Source organism: Quercus lobata, chromosome 10 (genome assembly GCF_001633185.2).
Source record: "Quercus lobata isolate SW786 chromosome 10, ValleyOak3.0 Primary Assembly, whole genome shotgun sequence".
NCBI classification, from domain to species: Eukaryota; Viridiplantae; Streptophyta; class Magnoliopsida; order Fagales; family Fagaceae; genus Quercus; species Quercus lobata.
In genome coordinates, this window is record NC_044913.1 from 43938681 (window position 1) to 43960294 (window position 21614).

The 21614-nt window shown below is 36.1% G+C and overlaps 2 protein-coding genes across 3 annotated transcripts; one reads left to right on the top strand and one right to left on the bottom strand.

The window, feature by feature from the left end:
- Nucleotides 1-451: 451 nt before the first annotated feature.
- LOC115964081 (prolyl 4-hydroxylase 1) lies at nucleotides 452-13437 on the top strand. 2 transcript variants are annotated; one of them, XM_031083389.1, is made up of 12 exons: nucleotides 452-701; nucleotides 2234-2281; nucleotides 3190-3252; nucleotides 3684-3736; nucleotides 7077-7142; nucleotides 8085-8159; nucleotides 10071-10145; nucleotides 11241-11311; nucleotides 11405-11456; nucleotides 11587-11676; nucleotides 12555-12647; nucleotides 13118-13437. In XM_031083389.1, the coding sequence occupies exons 1-12, from the start codon at nucleotides 635-637 to the stop codon at nucleotides 13229-13231; spliced, it is 867 nt and encodes a 288-aa protein (XP_030939249.1). In that variant the 5' UTR covers nucleotides 452-634; the 3' UTR covers nucleotides 13232-13437. The 2 variants fall into 2 exon arrangements, with proteins under 2 accessions (XP_030939249.1, XP_030939250.1); XM_031083390.1 differs by lacking the exon at nucleotides 452-701 and adding an exon at nucleotides 1138-1162.
- A 1583-nt stretch (nucleotides 13438-15020) lies between these two features.
- On the bottom strand, nucleotides 15021-17252 carry LOC115962932 (putative disease resistance protein RGA3). The gene has a single exon (XM_031081819.1). It carries the CDS (start codon nucleotides 17236-17238, stop codon nucleotides 15025-15027), a length of 2214 nt encoding a protein of 737 aa, XP_030937679.1. The 5' UTR covers nucleotides 17239-17252; the 3' UTR covers nucleotides 15021-15024.
- Nucleotides 17253-21614: the final 4362 nt, after the last annotated feature.

Sequence of the window (21614 nt, forward strand, 5' to 3'; positions counted from 1 at the left end):
TTCTAAAAAAAATTTCTTACCAAACGCAATATTTTTTTTTTGGCCCACAATTTTTAGTGTTTAAACACTAAAAACTATTATTTGAGTTACCTTACCAAATAGGCCTACCATTCAAAGTGCATTTTTTCTATCTAAAGAAATAAAATCAAAACATAAAAGGAAAAATAACAAAAATAGAACTTTAGACACAATATTTTTATATTAAAAAGTTGTGTCACACTCTCAATGGTTTTAGATGAAAACCACTATACAACTTCTTCAAGAAAAAAAAAAAAGGAAAATTACTATGCAACTTATCACTTAAATTTTGTGGTGAAATTGTTGTAAAATTATCCAACCACCGCTCAAAAAACAAAGAAAGGTAAGTAAATTAAAATACTTATCCCAAAAAATAAGTAAGTAAATAAATATAAAATTAAAAAAAAAAAATGGAAAAACATGCAACAAAAAACAGTGGGCGTTCAAAGTGCTTTCCTTCTGTTTCTCCAAACGTAAATTCTCGGTTCCCCACCGTAGCCGTTTCACTCTCTCTCTCTCTCTTTGAAGTCCAAAGTCCAAACAATATATTTGTCTCTTCCACCTACAAAAAAAAAAGAACAGAAGACCAAAGAAAGATAGCAAAAGAAAGAAAGACATGGGTGGGGGTGCGATGAAGATCGTTTTTGGGCTGTTAACACTCGTTACTGTTGGAATGATTATAGGTACTAAATTTCAATTCTTTTCTTTTATTATTCTTCACTATCTACTTATATATACATAAAATGATTCTAATACTACTCTATAATTTTCATGCTATGTTTCATTTTCTCTTCTTCACTGTACTACTTCAAATCTTCTGGTTCATTCATTTTCCATCTTTATCCAATATACCCATCTGCCACTTTATTATTATTATTTTTTTTAAGTAATTCAGTGAGTGAGTACTATTTTGGATCTAATTTTCATCTAATTTTTCTTTTGTTTGTTTGTTATTTTATTTTATTTTATATTTGTTTTTTAGCTTCAATTATATTACATGTTTTTGCTTGGCTGAGTTGGAACCAAACGTGGCTTATATTTCTTGCAAAAAAAAAAAAAAAAAAAAGTCCCACATCTGGGTTTTTGGGGGGGTCCATTAATCATTTGAGAGATACAGGGTTTGCCTTTTGTATTATGTTCATTGGTGGGATTTTTTTTTTTTTTTTTGAACATGATTTTTTTATTGATTCGAAGTATATTTTAGTCAAAACATAGTCTTTATGTGATAGGATGTTATTTAGATGTGTATAAGAGTGTTTTTGCTTTGAAATTAAGTTCTTTGAAGCCTTTTAAGATTGGTCCCAAAGTTGTAAAATGAAAATTGAAAGTCTTGTATCAATAAAAATTCAGTCTTTGTTCTCTTTGTGTTGGTTTCCAGATCTTTTCCTTGAGTATTTAATAATAATTTTACCTTGAGAATTTAAAGTGTTAAGTGCCTGTTTGGTAATGCGTTGACAGCTTTTTCATATTTCACATTTTTTTGGTACAGCCTTTTCAAACAATCCCATTTTTAAAAAGCTGAAAAATGAGATGTACCAAACAAGCACACAAATTTTAGGGTTGTACATGTGTAGGTGGACAGTTTGTGGTAGATACAAATCATATGGTAGATGGGTTCCTTTGGTGATGTTGTTTAAAAAAACTCTTGATTTGAGCCAAGAGCCTTGAAACTCAACTGACACCTTCTAGTGTTTCCAATAGACATGTCCAGGGTTCAAATTCCTCCCCCCATTGTAACTATCAAAGAAAAAATAACTTGATTCGTGCAATTGTGGATGCATGCTTACCTGGTTGATTTAATTATTTTACCGCTTACTTGTTCTAGAAAGAAGATGTTAATTTCAAGATCACATAATGTCGAATTGGTGCTTTGATACCAAATGTAAATGATGGTTGATGAGGGATACTTAGGAGAACTTAGGGTTTCGTGCAGTAACTTTTTAAATTAGGGATTTTCATGAGTTTCATGGGTTTCAGGTCTAGTGGAAAATTTCATACTGAGAGTAGATTATATTATTATATTATTGTTTGTTTCTTACTTTTCCTAAAGAGATCAAGTATTTTGTACTTTCTTTCTTTCTTGCTTTCCTTGGATTCAAAACGTGATTACATCACTAAAATCACAATGTTGTACATTGAAGTGCATCCAATGCTTAATATAGAAAGCTAGTTTTTAGTATAACACTAATGCTGCATTGTTGTTTGGGAATCGCAGGTGCTTTGTTTCAATTAGCATTTATACGAAGGTTGGAAGCCTCCTATGGTACATTTCTTGGACTTTTCATCTCAACTGCTTTAAATTCTGACTGAATATTGAGAGCTCTTATATTGCTTTGCCTTTTCTTGCATGTCTTGCTTATATTAAGTGTTTAGATATTATATATATGGGAATTGAATATCTTATTCTTGTCTGCTGTATTTGTTTTCATTTCCTTCTGTATCTTTTGACTCTTAAGTTGCTGTGTAACATTTGGTTTTTATTCTAAAATTATATACTAAAATGAAGAGTTGACACCCAATGTACGTTGGTGCTGTGCTTGAAACATATACTTTAGTTTTGCTGGCAGTTACCAGGTATTAGGGTTTGTGGTGAAATTTTAACTTTTGAATTACTTTAATGACCTTTTCATGAAGTGAATGAACACGTTTGGGGCATATTTTGGAAGATGGTATCTTCTGAAAATTTTAGGAGTAGGAGGGTCAATTAACTTCATTCAGGCAGGACGGGTGATTGGAAGAGAAGAACTTAGAAACTTTAGTGGAAGGAAGAGTCAGAGTTGCTGAAATTTGCAGAAGATTTGATGATATCTGCAGACTAATTATTTTTCTGATCTCTTTACTTCAGGGAAGTGAGGAACCATTTTATGGTAGAAGTTTGTGGTTTTGAAATTGATTGATGTCAATAATACGGTAGTAACAAATGAAATTTAACAAGTGTTGTTTCATCAATAAACTCATTAGAGCATGTCAGTCAAATTTAGAAAACATTTGTTAAGGAACTTAGTGTCAGCATTATGATATTCTTCTATCTACAAGATTTATATTGTGGATTGACATTGTTCATACTTTAAAAAATGTTTTGGTGCTCATATATATGCTTGCTAAGTTATATTTTGTTTTATCATTAATTTAACGAATGAAATTTAAAAGCACCATTCTTTATGGGTGCAGAGTTTCCATCATCTAGAAGATTGCAGGGAAACGAGAATGATGGCTATCTTCAGCTTCCCAGAGGTCAGTTTTCTTCCTAACTATTATTATGTTTTCTCCCAAAGTTGATTTTGCATAAGAAAACTCTATTCCACTGTATTCTGCCAACCATAAAGTGGACCCATGCTACAAGTTACTTGTTTTTAACTTTCAAAGCATGGACCCATGTTTATGTATTCAGAGTTTGAATCATTCACTGAACTTTGAAACGCTGTTGCAATGATTTATCAGTATTATGGTCAACATGGGTTTTTTTTAAGGTCCCCCTTAAATTAGTAATTATATTTTTGCGATTACATATTTAACTGTTTTTAACAAGAAGCTTGATATAGCATCATTTTGTGAAATAGTGATCTTTTTTTTTTACTTTTTAAAATTTTTGCTGCCATAGAATTAGTGGAGTTTAGGAGTACTTTCTCTCTGATCTATTATTTTTACCATTTATCAATTTTCAGGTATTCCCGATTGGAATAATGACAAAGACGCAAGAATTTTACGTCTTGGATATGTATGTTCACGATTTTGTTATCTAATATTATGTTTAATTTAAGGTCACTATATCTCAACCCTCTGTCTCACCTGCCCACCTGAGGGTGGCAGGGTAAAGGTGAACAAACACATTTTATTCTTAATGATTTACATTTTGAAAATTTTGATGCATACTTTTTCTCACTGTTGGAACACCAACCTCTCATATACTTCCATACTCAGTGTCAATAACCCTTCTCCAAAGACATACCCCATAAGGAAATTCTCCCAATTTTGATGAATACTTGATGATTGGGAATTGTGTTTTGGGTTAATTCGCATACATATTCATATATTATTTATAAGTGGTAATACAATATTATAATTTTGCTCCTCACACTAATATGCATTCATAATACTCCTCCACAAGTTGGTACATATAACTTATATATCATATAGTCCCCATTTGTTAAATAACAAACACAAACAATTCTTGCAAAAGGGTTTAGTAAACATATCAATGACTTGAGCTTCTCTAGAGATATATGGATTAACAATTACATCACTTTCTCTTCTTTCTCAAAAAAGATGACAATCCACCAATGTATGCTTTGTCTACTCATGAAACACAGGATTAGGCGTAATGTGAATTGCTGATTGATTGTCGCAAAATATAGTCACATTCCTCGAGAAGGTGATAATGGGTGTTCGCTGTTCATTGGTTGGTACGGCTGGTTTTCAGAGCTTTTTGAGCAGCACCGGCCTTGTTGGAATCTGAGATAAGTGAACTGCCACCAGCACCATTGGGATCGGCTTTCCGGTATGTCGGAGCAGCTTTTCATCAGTGTGGTGGTCGGTTGCCATTGAGCACCGTCAAATCCACCACAATCCAGATCTGGAGCAACCATTCAAAGTTTCAAACTAAACAATCTACATAGATCAAACCCTAAAATATGACTAGCAACACCAACACCAAATCAAAGAGAGAGAGAGAGAGAAGATTTGCTATCTGAGATTTCAGATCTGGGAGCTCTCACCTTCAAGGATGGAGATTTCAGATTTGGGAGTTCTCACCTTCGATCTGAGATTTCAAACCCAAACATTGAGGAAGAGAAATCTAGGTTGAGAGATTTGAATGAAGAGAGATCTGGGCTGACTTTGACTGAGTTTGTACAGATTTGAGATGGAGGAAGAGATATATGGGTGCTGTGGTGACGGTGGATGAATACTCCTATATAGTTTTCCTTAGTCTACACACCTTTCCATACTTCCCTTTAGCCAAAGACTTTGATGGTTGCTCCATATAAGATCTCCTCTCATAAATACCATAGAGAAATACAGTTTTGACATATAGCTTAACTAATAACCAACCAAGATTAGTACCAATTTATCAAAAGGTGCACAGAAGAAACTTAGCAATTGGAGAGAATATCTCTAAATAGTCTACAACATAGTATATACCCATTGACATTGCAAATATCATTTTCACAATGCTGACAGCTCTTCTTCCATAACTAACCTTAAATCTTGAATAGACATTTCCCAAATTGTCTTAGAAATGATGGTAGAAGACTCAAAAGAGGTAAAGGCACATAAAAATGGAGATAAATGTGCATATGATACAAATTGAAAAATTGGATGAGAAGTACAAGTGTGTGCTTACGTTTGTGCAAAACAATAGGAAGAGATTCAGGATCAAGAAGTGAATCTCGAAAACTGGGGAGGAGTCTTAGTGGGAGGCAGACACCGACATGGATAAACCTGTAGTGGTCTCTCAATAGAAGTTACTGGAGGAGAAAAAGAAGGTATGTGGGGAAAAAAAAGGACTATCCACACTTTATGAAGAGGAAGAAAAATAAGGGGTAGACTTAAGGAAGGTCACAAAGTGATGGTGAATGGTAGTTTAATAACTCTTATACCCCTTTTGAGTACAAGAATACCCTAGGACTACACATTTGATTGATTTGGGATCAAGTTTTATCATCCCCAGACCTAGATGTGAACATAGTAAGCGTGCATTTGACATCAACTTATTTAGCTTTTTGTTCAAAGTGTGCTAAAGTATACTTTGAAAAAAATGAGAAAATATGAGGTTTTAAAAGCTGTACATAAAAGCTAAATGCTAGCCAAATAAGTTGGACACAAATAGACATTTAAATACACCTAAAATTTTAAGGCAGTAAATGAAACAACGGTTTTTCAGGGGGCAATACTTTATCAGGAATCTGATCCTCAAGAACAGTGGAAGGCATACGATTGATGAGGTAGCAGGCTATTAGTATTGCATCACTCCAATATGGTTTGGGGACACTCATATGGAATAGCAATGCTTGAGTAACCTCCAACATATGTTGTAACTTATGCTTTGAGCTATGATAAATTACCACTTGTCCTAAAAGTTTAAGTGGATAGGAAATGGTGAATTTGATCACTTGCCATTATTTTCTAACACTTCCCCCACGTGTGGCCTTGAATTCTTCTTCAATAAGCATGGCCCAACATGTCAAGTTTTTAATTTTAAATTGGAGGTAACAATAGGGTTTGAACTCAAGATCACATGTTTTGATACCATGTTAAGTATAGGGGAGTATGTTTGGGGTTAATTAATTACCTAACACACATACATATTATTTATAGGTGGGTAGCTACAATATTAAAATTTTGCCCCTCACACTAATACATATTCATAACAGTATTTAATGGATCAAGATGGAAACCCTGCCTATATATCATGGTCACACTCCATTCTAGAGAAATATTACATTTAGTACACACACACACACACACACACACACACACACACACACACGCTTATACTTAAAATGGTTTGGACTTGTATAGGTGAATTTGGTCAAAATCTACTTACCTGTGCTTGTAGTGGGGTAATTTTGTATCTTCTGATTAGGACAAGTAATATATGTGTTATTTACTAGTATTGTGGTTATTCATTTTATGACTTTGTGTTTATGTTTGGTTATTTACTTTTATTTTTTTCATTTGTTCTTTGTTTCTTTATTTATTTTTTGGTTGTGTTATTTAGAACACGCTGTGCAGTGGGGTCGGGAAAATTATAAAGGGTATTGGTGGTTTATTGGATGTTGTCCAAAACTTTGAATTTCTCTTAAATTACTGTGATGCATAGGCAATGAGTAGTGCATAACAGGTGTACTCTCTCTCTCATGGATATAAATGTTAAATAGCCTTTCTCTCATTTTTTGTTTAACTGGAATATATTTGGTTTTAATGTGAAATCTTTTTTCTACATATACTTGAATTTTTTTTCTTCTAGAAACAATTGTTATATTTCCTTATGAAGTTTTTTTGGGTCAATTTTTATGCTCAAGGCTCTCACTCTCTCTCTCTGTCTCTCTTAAATCTAGGTCAAACCTGAAATAATCAGCTGGTCACCTCGAATCATTGTACTTCATAATTTTCTGAGCATGGAGGTAAGTGTGTGTGCTATTTTATAATACCTTCTCATGTTGGCATGATAACCCTGGCTCATTATATATTCAATGAAGGCTCGGGTTTGGGGAAGCTCAGGTGGTTTTGAGAAACATAAAATCTAGCGCTGAATTTTTATTTATTGAATCTGTAGAGCTGAAGACTATATGTATCTTCCATAATCCAAGAATTTAAAAAATATGATAGGTACAAATGCCAAAGTTTGTAAACTCCGTAGTTTATGATATTATCCTCACGCTCATGGCATGGCATTTTTTATTACTGAGTTGATAATACTTCCACCAATGAGCAGAGCTCAAATGGCACGCCTTCCTTGTGTAAGAGTAAGATGGAGGGTGAGGTTATTGGTTCAATGTCCATTTCGTGCATGTGTGACTTACCAATCATAATAATAGTAATAATAATAAAAATAACAGATTCTACTTCCCTGGTGTCTGTAACCAGTATCTTATATTATATATAGCTGCAAGAACTACAACTAGGATTTAATTTTTGTTAAAAATAAATTCAAACTAAAAAAAGAAATTAGTGTAAAATGTAGATCATGTAAAGACTTCTTCTATTTCATATGCTTTTAAATGTTGTAGCCAGCATTGTTACAATCTAAGTTCCATGTTATGTAATACTTGATTACATGTTACTCCTTGGTACCTTCCGGTCTAGGCTTATGCAAAATTTGTTTTTTAAAACTTGAAAAATAAATGTTTATCAGCATAAGTTGTGGTAGAATCTTCCCCATACAGGATGATTCCTCTCAACCCAGCAAGGGCTGAGTGCACCAATGTCATTTTTGCCAAAAGGTTGAATTTCAAAATTTGGTGGAAGTTGAAGCTTATCTGCTTAATTCTTGCAGAGTTAAAAAATAGTCTTTTGCAGATGAAGCTACAAAATAGTGTTTCAAGTGAAGTTGTTGGTTTTTACAGGAATGCGACTACCTTAGAGCAATGGCCCTCCCCCGACTTGAAATTTCAACTGTAGTGGATACAGCAACTGGGAAGGTAGGCAAAATGGCTTTTCTTTTCCCTCTATAATTTTTCTTGTTCTTTACATTAAGTAATACTCTTATCTCTTTGTCAAAAATGTAGTAGATTGTCTGTTGCATGAATTCATCTTATTATAATTTTTTTCTCATGCTTTTTTCTAATATTAATTTTATTTAGATTCTTCTTTTTAAGGACTTTGTTAAACCTTCCAGTTTTGATGTGAATGTAGGGCAAAAGAATCTGATACTAAATCTGACATATGACAGAAACAAGGGAATTTTTGGCTAGTTTCTTGAGATATATATATATATATATATTTGATAAGTAATTAAGATTTATTGATATCAGAAAAGAGACAGCCAAGTACACAGGAGTATACATGGGGTATACAAATCAAATAAATAAATTACATAAATCAAGTAAATCAAGAGTTGAAGATAAGGATTGGTTTCTCCATACTGACTACCAGTCCAATAAGGTTCTAAAAAAGAATAACCTGAGATCAGGCAGAGAACTCTCATTATCTTCATAGCAACTACTATTTTTTTGCCTCTAGATACACCACATCAAACAATGGAGAGCAGCTATCCATATATGTCCATTATGATGGTGACTAAACTGACCTTGTCAGCAAGCAAGAAGCTCAACAACAGACTTTGGCATCACCCAACTTACTCCAAATAACCCAAAACCATAGCCCACAGATTTGTAGCAACCGGACAATAAAGGAAGAGATGGTCAACAGATTCACCATTAAACTTGCACATGTAACACCAATCCATAATACAAACTTTTTTTTCCTTAAATTGTCAATCGTCAGACTTTTTCCCAAGGCAGTGGTCCAAACAAAGAAAGCCACTCTAGAAGGAATCTTTTGCTTCCATATGCTCTTCCAAGGGAAAAATTGATCACTAGGGCCAACTAAAAGACGGTAATAAACAGTAACCATAAACCTATTACTCCTATCTGGTATCCATCACATCTTATTCAACCCAATCCCCCTTACAAGAGTGCCATAAATGGTTTCTTGAGAGATATAGGTGACCAAAAGTTGGGAAAGAAGTGAGGCTAAAGGCAGAAAGATTGATTGGGTTGGATAAGATGGAAACTTGATGGATTTTTGTTGCTGGAAAATAGGATAAAATGTTGCAGGATTTAACCATGGCAGTAAGTTATGGTAGGGTTTAGGAAGAGCTAGAGTTAGGGTTTAATGAGGTAAGGTGAACTTTAGCATTTCAGACTCCCAGCTCAAGCCTCACTGACCCTTTGAGATATCTATAGCAATCACCGGTATCTAGCCAAGATCTGCTTAGATGGCACACTGCTTTGTGATGAATCTCCATAGCCCCTCTGATTACAAAGGCTCACTATGGCTGAAAGAAAATTTGATGTTTTAGTTTGTGGTGATTTTTGCAGTTTTCATGTTCTGAATGGCAATCATTGGTCATGATCATATTCAGGCAGTGGAGCAAGAGAGGGAGGTCCCTCTTGTAGGGCTTTAGTTTTTGGCATCACATTGTTTTTTGTGCTGCCTATGCTTTGTTTCTCATCTTTCTTTCCGCTTATTTAGGCCTTTGTTTGGTGTTAGATAAAGGGTTGGAAAAATTATAGAAGTTTGAAGCAGAGGTAACCAAACCATTTCTAACCAATAACTAGCATCAGTTTTGGTTTGGTTGCTTAGGATCCATGGTTGTTGTTGGTTCCACCATTTCCCAAAATTAGCACTTTGGTTCAGTTATCTCCATGACAACCAAATTCCCTGTCATCATCCATTTACAATCAAACAAAGAGCTCTTGATTTTTCTCTTTATTTGCATAAATTATACTCTCTTTATAAAACATTACACATTTGCTTTCCTTTCAAAACTCTATTTAGTTTTTATTTTCTTAACTTGTAATGGCTGAAGTATGTTGTCCTATTTTCAGGGAATTAAAAGTAGTGTAAGGACTAGCTCAGGAATGTTCTTAAATCGTGAAGAAAAGAAGTATCCAATGATACAGGTTGGTTTGCTGTCAGAGTTAGTCTTCAACTTTTTTTACTATAATATCAATTCTAATCACTTTTTAGCTTCTCTAGAAGATACTGAAAGCTTGTTTATTTCCTCTGAGGTGCTATGCTTGTTATTAGTGGCCGTGGTTGTGGTCCTGTTGATGTAGAGCTTATTTATTTACTGTCCATTGTTGTTTTCATTGTTTGTCTGTGCTCATTTCTAACAAACAATTGGACTATAGATATATATTTTTTCTTAATAAGTTCGGACCGTTTTGACTCTAGATTGAGGAATGGTGTATGGGTGATTTGCAAACTTTATTGGAGAAGGCACATGCTTGAACAAATGGGGTTTTGGAGCATGTACTAATGGTTATTTATTTTATGGAAAAACATTTTTCTTTTCTATTAAAATTTTCTGTTCGCTTTTGAAAACTTGTTCAAGATGGACCAACTTACAACTTGTTGGCCATGGACAATAAGCCCTTTTGGAAGAATGTTTTATGAAGATTTGCCACCTCTGCAGGAATATACTGCCAACTTGAGATGTCTTCTCAAGGAACTTATATTATATATATGCAAGCAACAACTGAGGAGTGTTATTTCTAACATTTTGAAAAGACATCTCAAGTTGTTTCTGAGGGGATCTCATCCACAAGTTTTGGATCATCACCTGATGTGATCTAGTTTAACTAGCACCTCCTCCTCCTGTAAGAATAGGATGGGGGATGAAGTATTACTTATTAGCATCAAAACCTAAATCTTTTGTCACAGCTATTTTGCATAATCATACAGCAAGAAGTGGAGTAATACCTTTTTAAAGTTGCACCTTTGCATTTTATATTTGGGACTTAACCCATCAAGGAGTGTTGCCTCCTCCTAGTGGCAGTTAGAAGGGATTTAAGGATAATGAATGTCAAAGTATGGTTAAGATTAAGACCCCAATTTCCAACTTTCTGCAAAGTGCGTCACACATAGACAAGCTTCAGTATGCAGTTGATATGTACACTACTATTTCCATTCTGTATTAATTGAGGCAGGCCTTAACTTTTTGTTGGCTGGTAGTAACTGATTTTGTGCTGTAATATTCTTTTTTGCATGATCAGGCAATTGAAAAAAGAATTTCTGTCTATTCTCAAGTGCCAGTTGAAAATGGGGAACTCATACAAGTATTAAGGTAGGGATCTAATTTGCATACTAGCGAAGTATTCTTTGTGAATAGGAAGGCTGATATGTGTCAGTATCAAGGCTAACATTTGCAGCAGCGCAGGTATGAGAAGAGTCAGTATTACCAACCGCATCATGACTACTTCTCTGATTCTGTAAGTTATTTAGCCTTCTTAAATATTGGGACAATTTTCTTTACAGATATTGCTCATCAGTTGTCTTAAAATCTTTTACTCTTTTGTTGTGAAAAAAATCAAAATCATTTTCCCCCTTGTTTCATGTCAGTTCAATGTGAAGTATGGCGGTCAGCGCATAGCAACAGTCCTCATGTATTTAAGTGATAACGTTGAAGGAGGAGAAACATATTTCCCTATGGTAATTAACTTATAAAATTTGATGCTTAATTTCTATGTTGTTTCTTTAGATAGAGGAATGGTAGAACTAATCTTGCTTTAGGTTATTGAGAACTTTAATGTTTTCATTTTCAGAGAAAATGACAATCATCTTATCATAATTGTCATATTTGAGCCATTTTCCAACTTATCTTGACAATTTTCATTTCCCAGTAACCTTTGCCTCAGGTTTCTGGCTTTGCCGAAAAAGAAAATAGAAAATGAGCAATTTAAATAACCAAACATGCCCTGAACTTTTCCTCAAATGAATATATGCATAACATATGTATCTTTTGATGGGTCTGTTTGGAAGTCCCTTGACCTAAGGACAATGCCTAGGAAAAAGTTGTTGGGCTGTGGGTAAACTCTAGAGCCAAGTTGGTCCTGCAGGTGGTTGACACACAAGTCACCCTCTGATTAATTTTCTTCCTTCCAACTTGCAGATATTTTTTTATTAAAAAAAAAGTGATCCATGGTTCCGATGACCTTCAAACATAGGCACCTCTAATATCACCATCATGCACTAGAATAATGAATTTCAACAAAATATTTTAACAGGATCTTGGGCTTGATGACCTGGGTTGTTGAATGGTCTGTTGCTGGGCACCAGCCTAAAATTGGGTCACTAGCTGACCTGAGTATTAAACAAGACTATTGGATTGCAGGCTAGATGGGCTTGCTCAAGTACAAAAGAAATAGTCATACCATCAAATAGAACAAGTGGGGTTAGGTCACTTTTGAAGTTAAAACTTTCATCTATCAGATTGTTGATTTTCTCTCCATTTTTGTCTAGGAAAGTATTATATCTTCTTGAAGTTTTGTTGCATAATATGCTTAAATTTTTTACTGATTAATTCTCAGGCTGGTTCGGGTGAATGTAGCTGTGGTGGGAAGAAGCTCAAGGGGATGTCTGTAAAACCAAATAAAGGAGATGCTGTGCTTTTTTGGAGCATGGTTTGTTTCCTTAATGTTTATTAAGTTTGAGCATTTTTTTTATGGTTCTTTATTGAAATATGGTCTGCAACCCCTTAATTGTTTAACAATGACAATGTAATGCTTGTCAGAAATAAAAGAGGGCAAAAGAGAACTAGAAAAAAAGAAGGGGGGGGGGGGTGTCTAAGCTAATATTTGAAATATTAGATAATGAATATTAAACCTAGACGTAAAACTGTAAAAGAATGCCCCAATATGGTTTTCCCCCCTTTCGCAATAGTTCTGTGATGATTATTAATATATAAAAAAATTTAAAAATTAAAAAAAAAAAAAAAGAAAAAAGAAAAAAAGATGCTACATATAATCAATTATAATTTTCTTTACTAAATATCATGATGCTCCAATTATAAATTTTTTTTTAATTAAGCTTTCTATTTAATTGTCAGGCCTAATCATGTCTATGATTATTTTACTTGTCTTGATTCTTTCAGGGACTAGATGGACAGTCGGATATAAATAGCATACATGGAGGATGTGAGGTGCTCTCAGGTGAAAAGTGGTCGGCTACGAAATGGATGAGGCAGAGAGCTCTCTCGCCACCATAGCTTTACCAATACAATCTCTAAAAAATATACTAAAGGGGTCCCTTTTCATGGGTTTTTTCTTTTCCCCTGGTAGATTGGACACATGTTTAAATGGTCAGTGAATGTGAATAATGTCATATGTAAGTTATAAATTAAGCCTAAAATCCAAAAGTGTTGGTGAAAATACCAAATAATCAAAGTCCATATGATTAGCCAGAGCGAGTTAAGGACTTTATGTGGTCACATTTTGTGGCTCCAGTGTAGATACAGGGCCTCCTCATGGGAGATTCTGAAAACACTTAAAAATTACATGTTAGAAATAAGTGACCTTTTAAGTGAAGAATATAAAATTTTTTTTTCACTGGTTAGAAATACTACATAAATACCCCACCCATCCCCCTCCGGTGCTTGAATTTAGGTCCCTGTGCCCCATGCACCTAAGACTTGGGAGGACAACATACCTTGTGGTGAGGAGTATAATGTTGTTCAAATAAAAAGAAGTAAAAGAGTGAGATGCTTCCAATGCACTATATTTAAAGTCTTTGATGGTTGAATAAGAAATCTAAGATTCAATCTCTGTCTACACAAAAAATTGATTGATATTTTGGTCTAATGATAAAGAGTTATTATCAAAAGAGTATGCTACAAATTGAAACTATTTTTTTTAAAAAAAAGTACTGTGCCTGTAAGAAGGAATACAATTTTGGGACAGTAGGTTACAAATTACCCCTTTCCTCCTCTCTGTCTCATGAATTTCACTTATACAAGTATATTCATTTTATATATTTTCTCCTTAAATGAAAAGCATGCACATATCAGTCTAACGTGTGTTCCTTCTGTTTAAGAAATTTCCCATATTCAGAAATTGTTAATTCTAATGTTTTTGATGAAGCCAAAAGGAAAATATAAACCCAATTTGGTATTCAATGTCAATATAGGATATAATAGCAATTCTTGTCCAACTTCGTTTATATGGGGAGAAGGGGGTTTAGAAAATTTAGTGGTTTATGAACCTGAGAAGAGAGAATAATGTGTTTAGGATATTTACATTACATGATATAGATTGGAAAAGGAAATTAATTATTGAAAATGCCGACTTGAAGGATTTGTGAGGCAACAACAAAACTAAAGAGTGTCAAACTTATATATATATATATGTATATATATCTTGTAGTTTTGAGTGCATTGAATTTGGAGTGTAATTTTCTCGTCTGGGACAATCCATCCTTGCATGACCATACCTTTCGATTGAATTGTACTAAATCTAGATGGCTCAATAAGAGTTAAGCAATTTCGAGGATAAGTTAGATATATATTACAAACTAGATGTAACATGCTAAAAGTTTTGTAACATAGGTTATATAATCTATGAGCAATGGAGCTTTTTAGCACACAAAACAAACGAAGACACCACCCCAAAGACAAAATAAGAAAAAAAAAAAAAAGGAGGAATCTTTTAGGAAAATTACCACAAAAAAAGAAATAAAGAAAGAAAGAAAAACTTATTTTATATTTTTTGGAGAGACAAACACACACACCATGTACTCCACTCAAAGACCGTGGTAAAACATTTTTTATTTTTTATTTAATTAGAAACACGCATCAGTTCTACACTCATAATATAATAGAGTCTTTTGGATATAAATTTATTACAATAACTCACAAGAAGTAAAATTAAAGTATCAAGATCCAGAGTTAAATGAGGCACTACAAAAGATGTTATTATCAATAGACTATTACTTAAACCTTGCTCGGCTTCACTTGGCTTCATATCTTCAACGAGTAAGGACGGTGTTTTTTATGTACAGAATGAATCAAATTTGATTGGGATATGAGATATCTTGGCCCAATCCTCTCCTCTCTCCTTGTGGCAGCATTGTCTCAAGTATAGGACACTCTCTGATAGTTACTTGTATAGGTGCAGTCTGAATGAGGTGTGGCAGTGCCTTTAGCTTGGGGCAGCATTCAATTGTCAAGCAACTGAGTCTCGGCATTATCAAACAATCTTCTCTCCAGCTTGTCCAGTCATACCAGTCTTCCCACTCTGTCAGGCCAAAAAACCCGAGTCTCTTCAGTTTTGGGAATGCAATTTTTGTAGATGCGGTTAGTACATCATCTGTGTTTGGAATGCTATCATGTGCATCCTCCCCCAAAAATCTATGGCTCATGGTCTTTACATGATACATATACCATATTTCTAGTAACTCAAGGGAAGGGAGATTTCCCAAAGGAGGCAAATTCTCACAGTTTTCACAATTTTTGAGTATAAGCTCTCTCATGTTGGTTAACATCATTATCCAACTTGGCAACCTAGTGCCTTGGTAGTAGAGTATGTGTAAGGATGCCAGATTTGGATTTGGCTGCAATTCTTCAATTACATCATCATCATCATCATCATTGTGAATTCCTCCCTCTCTTTTCTGACCATAGAAATCCAGCCTCAAACCCAAAAGGTTTTTCTTGTTCTTCAATTCTGCTTTCTTAGACTCACCCCCACTTATCAAATTTTCTAGCCCATCCAAGTAAAGAATCCCTTGGAGGTGTTTCATATTTTTTAACAGTACCATATTACATGCCTTTTTAACACCATCGCCTCTCACAATGAACTTGCTCAATGTTCGAAGAGAACTTAATTTTCCAATTCCTTTAGGAAACTTCCTTAGATTTGAGGTCTCTTCAAGCTCAAGATGCCTCAAGTTGATAAGTTTCCCAATCCCTTGAGTTAGTCTCTTGAGGCTTTGACACCAATTAAGGATCAGGGATTCCAAATTGCTCAAATCACACACTGCTTCAGGCAATTCATGCAATCTAGTGTTTTTACTCAAGTTAAGGTATCTTAAATGCATCAAGTTGCGTACCTTGACAGGAACTTCTTTAATTGCAGCAGCATTTAAATCTAATGCCCTAAGCCGTGTCAAATTATCGAATAAATGAGGTAGAGCAATGTCTTCGGCCAGATTCAAGAGAGTGCGTGAATTGACTGCATTGTAATTGAAGACGGGCATTTGCGCATCTGATGCACATGTCAAGGTTAAGTGACGAACCTTTTTGTAGAATGCATCCATGCTTGGCTTTTTTTTACTGTCAACCTCCATGATAACACATTCGTTTCTTGTAAGAAATTGTGCAAAGTCGTGAACTATGTCATGCATCTTGCACTGTATTATGCTACCATCATCATCTTTTATGAAATCCTGGAACAAAGAGTGTGCAGCTAGGCTTTCAAAGTACTCCTGACCAGTTACTTCCATCTCTCTACTTCGCGAGGAGCTGAGGTAACCTTGTGCCATCCACAATTTGATCAAAACATCCTTCTTTATTTCATAATCTTTGGGAAAGATGGCACAAAATAAGAAACACCGTCTTATTGCAGAGGGCAAATCATATAAGCTAAACAATAGAGGAGGTAGAAGGCCCTTTTCAGCCTCTTCCAATTCCCAAATCTCACTATCCAGAACATTCTGCCACTCTGCTTTAGTTCTTCTAAAACGCATGAGTGACCCTAGAGTTTTTGCAGCAAGAGGCAGACCCTTACACTTGGAAACAATCTTCTTGCCAATTTCTTCTAATGTTTCACAGTCTTCACTAGCCCTTCCAAGAAATGCCAACTGACTAAACAACCACCAAGTGTCCCCCTCAGACAAATTCTGCAGCTGGAACATACATGAGCTTCCCATCATCTGTGCTACCCTCTCCTTACGTGTGGTCACCAAAATTGTACTTCCTTTAGCACCATGCTGAAGACAATGTTTCAAAGGCTCCCACTTTTTGTAATCCTCAACCCACACATCATCTAGGACAATAAGGAGCTTCCTTTCCTTGATGGATTTACACATGTTTTGCAGGACACTTTCCAGTTCAACTAAACTTGGACCCGATTGTCCAACTTGTTCAACTATTGCTTTGGCAATCCTAATCTCATCAAAAGGGTCAGAGACACAAACCCATATTCTCATGTCAAAATGGGCTTTCACCTCTTCATCGTTGTAGGCTAGTTGGGCCAGGGTTGTCTTTCCAATTCCTCCCATGCCTACTATAGAGACTATATGGAGCTTGTTATTAACATTTCCTTCTTGTTGATCTTGAGTTTGACCCCTCTCGGATGGTATTTATAACTTTCTCACTAAGGTTTCCTTGTCTTGGTCTCTACCTCGTATCTCTGATACATCTAGAAATGAACAAGTTTGTTGTCTGTCACGGTCAGGTTGTTGAGGAGCTCTAATGGAGTTAAAGCCATACCTATCTTTCTCTTTTGCAATCATATCTAGTTTTCCATTTATTACTTTTATCTTCTTAGCAATGCCAGGACGATGAGTAGCCCGACTAAGTTGACTAACTGGATTCAAAGACAAGAAAGAGATAGGAAAGAAGCTCACCTTCTTGGGAACTAGAAGAAGATCATTGTTGTCATCATTTTCGACTTTGTTTTTGTTTTTGTCAATCTGTGATTTCAGAATCGCAGTGCTCCATTCATCCAATAAGTCTTCCATCTCATAGGACATGTCTTTGAGCTTATCTAGCCAACGTTTCACACTGGCTTCTCTGACTTGTCTCTTCTCTGCATCCTCAAGGACAGTTTGAATGGCTTGTAGACTGCTTGTGAGCTTTTCAACTTGTTTTTCAACACTCACCACCGATTTCACGTTCTCTGCTATTTGTTGGCTAGTGACTGAGATCAGTTGTCCCAGGATCTGGGAAATAAGTGCCTCAGCCATACTTAAATTATAACTTGCAGAGACGTATAGGAAAAAGAAACTGAGATGAGTTTGGTACTGACCAGTGGTGATTATTTTTAATATGACTGGTTCTATTATTGAATAAAAATCCCACCGTAGAATATAAGCCACTCCTTTATTGCATGCACTATCGCCCCATCAATGATTTCATGTTCTTTCTTAGAAGATTAAATAATTTTAATTTTAAAATAAAAGTTAATAAGTTTCACAACTGATAAGGTGATAAGTTGCAATTGTTGCACAATAAAAGTAATGCCAGTGATGATTTTTCTGAATACAATGTTACATTAATCACAATCTATATCCTCATGCAAAAAAATAAAAATATTAGAGAAGTTTATTGAATTTGTAGCATGGTCAATCTATAACCTCATGTTGTGAAAAAAATTTGAGAAATTTATTGAATGGTTGTTATGAGTATTAGTCACTAACTCGTGCTATGCACGGGAACTTATCTATTTGTAAGATAAACTAAAATAATCTTATAAAATCTTGAGAAATTACACCTGTAAGGACACGATTCGTAACGAACCGTAACAGTGTTGGGTTCGCACGTGAAAAGGCCCAAACAATATCATTTGTAGAGCGTGGGTATGAAAGGCTAGGACTTGGTCACCAGGTGGTGGGTTTTTCGTGGTGTTCATGCGTGGTTAAGTTTTCTTCACCCCTGGAATCTTTCTCCTGGAGGTGGGCTGGGAGGCTCTGGTTTTTGGCCATTTTTCCCAGCCTCTTCTCTAGGTTACTTATCTTTCCTTTTATATCTGCCTGTGTTCATTGTCCTTCGTCCACGTATAGGGTCAACCTTTCCAAGACTGATACTTGTCCCATCAGCCCATACCCAAAGTCGTTGGGGGTAGTTGTAAAAGTCAAAGAATACAGCTCTGTCAGGTTCAGAGTATTAAATGGCAGTAAGGGCAGCTTTCCCTTGATATTTTAGATTTTTCTTCCTAGTTTTAGTCCTATACCGTTTTTACCCCTCTTCCTGGTGGGACTTTGGGTCTGCCGAGGACTGAACTGTCCTCGGCTGAATCCCAGGGCTATCCTGCCGAGCTTGGGCCATAGCCTTTCTCGGCTTGGGCCTCTGGCCTCCTCACGGGTAAATGGGCCCGGCCCATAAATTATTTGGGCCCCACAATAGCCCCTCAAAACCCTGCTATCCAACTTTTTAGTTGGAAAGGGGGGTTTTGGTAATACCGAGCTTTTATTATGGCTCATTCAATTCAGCCTTTCACTAATGCTGGCGGTTCTCCATCTGCCCAAGAAACGCACCAGTCTACGAGACAGTTTTTTAATTTTACTCCTGATGCATTCTTGCCGTTTGGTTATCAAAAACGCGCTTTTAATGACCTCTATTTACGAGACTACTTTAATTCGACGGTTTGTTTTGATGAGGTGGAGAAGTGGAACAGGCATATTTGTGTTTGCAGATTCCTTTGGAGATCTGAACCTATTAAATGCCTCCCGCTCCACCCTCCGTATAAGAGGGAAGGTAGGAGATTATTGTTTTTTGTAAAGAGTCCATTCTCATCCTTCTGAGATTTGAAATACTTGGCCTCCCCTAGAGTTTATTTTACCCACTAGTTTATACACTAAATCGTGATACGCTTTACCATAACAACGAGTAATGAAGGAGCCATACCCCTCCTGTAAACGCCACGTACCAATAAAGCTCGTAATGGCTCGGTCAGGGCAGGAATGGCGAAGACTCAAAATCAACCTCGCCTTTCTTTCAGCCAAAATCCTAAGCAGGGACTCGTCACGTCAAACTTCCGGCGTGACTGAGTCGAGGACACCCATTATCAGTACCAACCGCTCTCTCATGAGCATACCTAACATGGCACCAGTGTGCTAGGAGTCAGGACTGAGGCAGGGACCAAGTGCCCCTGCTTCTTCCTCTCTTCGTTCACTGGTGTCTCCTTTTGCCTCTCTTTCTTCTTCTTTCCACCACCAGATCCATCCTGGTGCTTTTCCTTCTCCCTCTTTTGCTCATTTTTCTTTTTTTTCATCTCTTCTCTCTTCTTCTCCTCCTTCTTTTCATTCATCTCCTCCATCTTCTTCATTCATCTCCTCCATCTTCTTCTGAAGAAGGTCCTTCTCTCGATATGGGCGCTACTGAGGCAGAGTTTGGAAGGACTTCGGAGACGAGTTTAAAAAGAGACCTGACCGTTTACTTAATGTATTGTTTTTTTTTTTTTTTTTTTTTTTATTGTTTTGGCAATCTACCTTTTGTATAGGCTTGTTTAAGCCCCTCTTTGTACGTTATAATACATCTTTGTATTAATGAAAATTGTTATCACTTTATTTCACATACTCTATCTCTATATTTCCGAAATGATAAAGCAATGAATAGACATACAATCTTGTGAATGAAAAGATTTTTTTTAAACTGTGGCTGACGTCTAGGAACAAAGTCCCAGTTAATAGAAAGATCTTGCTCTGTGCTTATAAAAACAATCCGGCTTAATAATATTGAATCAAACAAAAGATACTTAGGGCTGAAACTCCCATTAGGCAGGAAAAGAAAGGACATTATGATGGGTCTACTGAGTCGGTCTGGTACCATACCGCCGACCTTGAAGTACAATACTTGGGGCTATAATCCCTTATCCAAGAGAAAGGCGCTATTATGTATTGATAAGTGCTGTTCGGCATAGTAATATAGCATTTGAATCAATGACACTTAGGGCCAAAATGCTTGCTAAGAAAAAGATATCACTATAACCTTAATAGAGTTGTTTGGCACAACAATGCCGACCTGTAAAAAACGATACTTACCCCAAAATTGGCCGAGATGATAGCTCAATGCACGAGGCAGTGTAGGAAGTAACCATCCGAGGACATATCACCCGCAAAATGAACAGCCCCCCTAGGCTACTAAATAGTGACGTGTTTCAACATTTTCTTAACACTCCTATTGGCATTAACCTTTTACAGTTTTTGAGTCGAGGACTGAGCAACTTAGAATTGTTATTAAGTAGCCAACCTTACAAAAACTCAATCTTCTTCTCATCCATGAAATTGGTTGCCCAAGTAGTTGGTTTCCCCATAGGCTTGAGTCCGAGGATCATGCAATGCCTTGGTTCTGTCCAAAACCTAGTTTTCCTCATCCAAGTAGTTGGTTTCCCGATAGGCTTGAGTCCGAGGACCATGCAATGCCTTGGTTCTGTTCAAAAACCTAGTTTTCCTCATCCAAGTAGTTGGTTTCCCCATAGGCTTGAGTCCGAGGACTATGCAATGCCTTGGTTCTGTCCAAAACCTAGTTTTCCTCATCCAGGTAGTTGGTTTCCCCATAGGCTTGAGTCCGAGGACCATGCAATGCCTTGGTTCTGTCCAAAACCTAGTTTTCCTCATCCAGGTAGTTGGTTTCCCCATAGGCTTGAGTCCGAGGACTATGCAATGCCTTGGTTCTGTCCAAAACCTAGTTTTCCTCATCCAGGTAGTTGGTTTCCCCATAGGCTTGAGTCCGAGGACTATGCAATGCCTTGGTTCTGTCCAAAACCTAGTTTTCCTCATCCAGGTAGTTGGTTTCCCCATAGGCTTGAGTCCGAGGACCATGCAATGCCTTGGTTCTGTCCAAAACCTAGTTTTCCTCATCCAAGTGTTGGTTTCCCCATAGGCTTGAGTCCGAGGACCATTGCCTTGTTTGGGTAATAGGCTTGAGTCCGAGG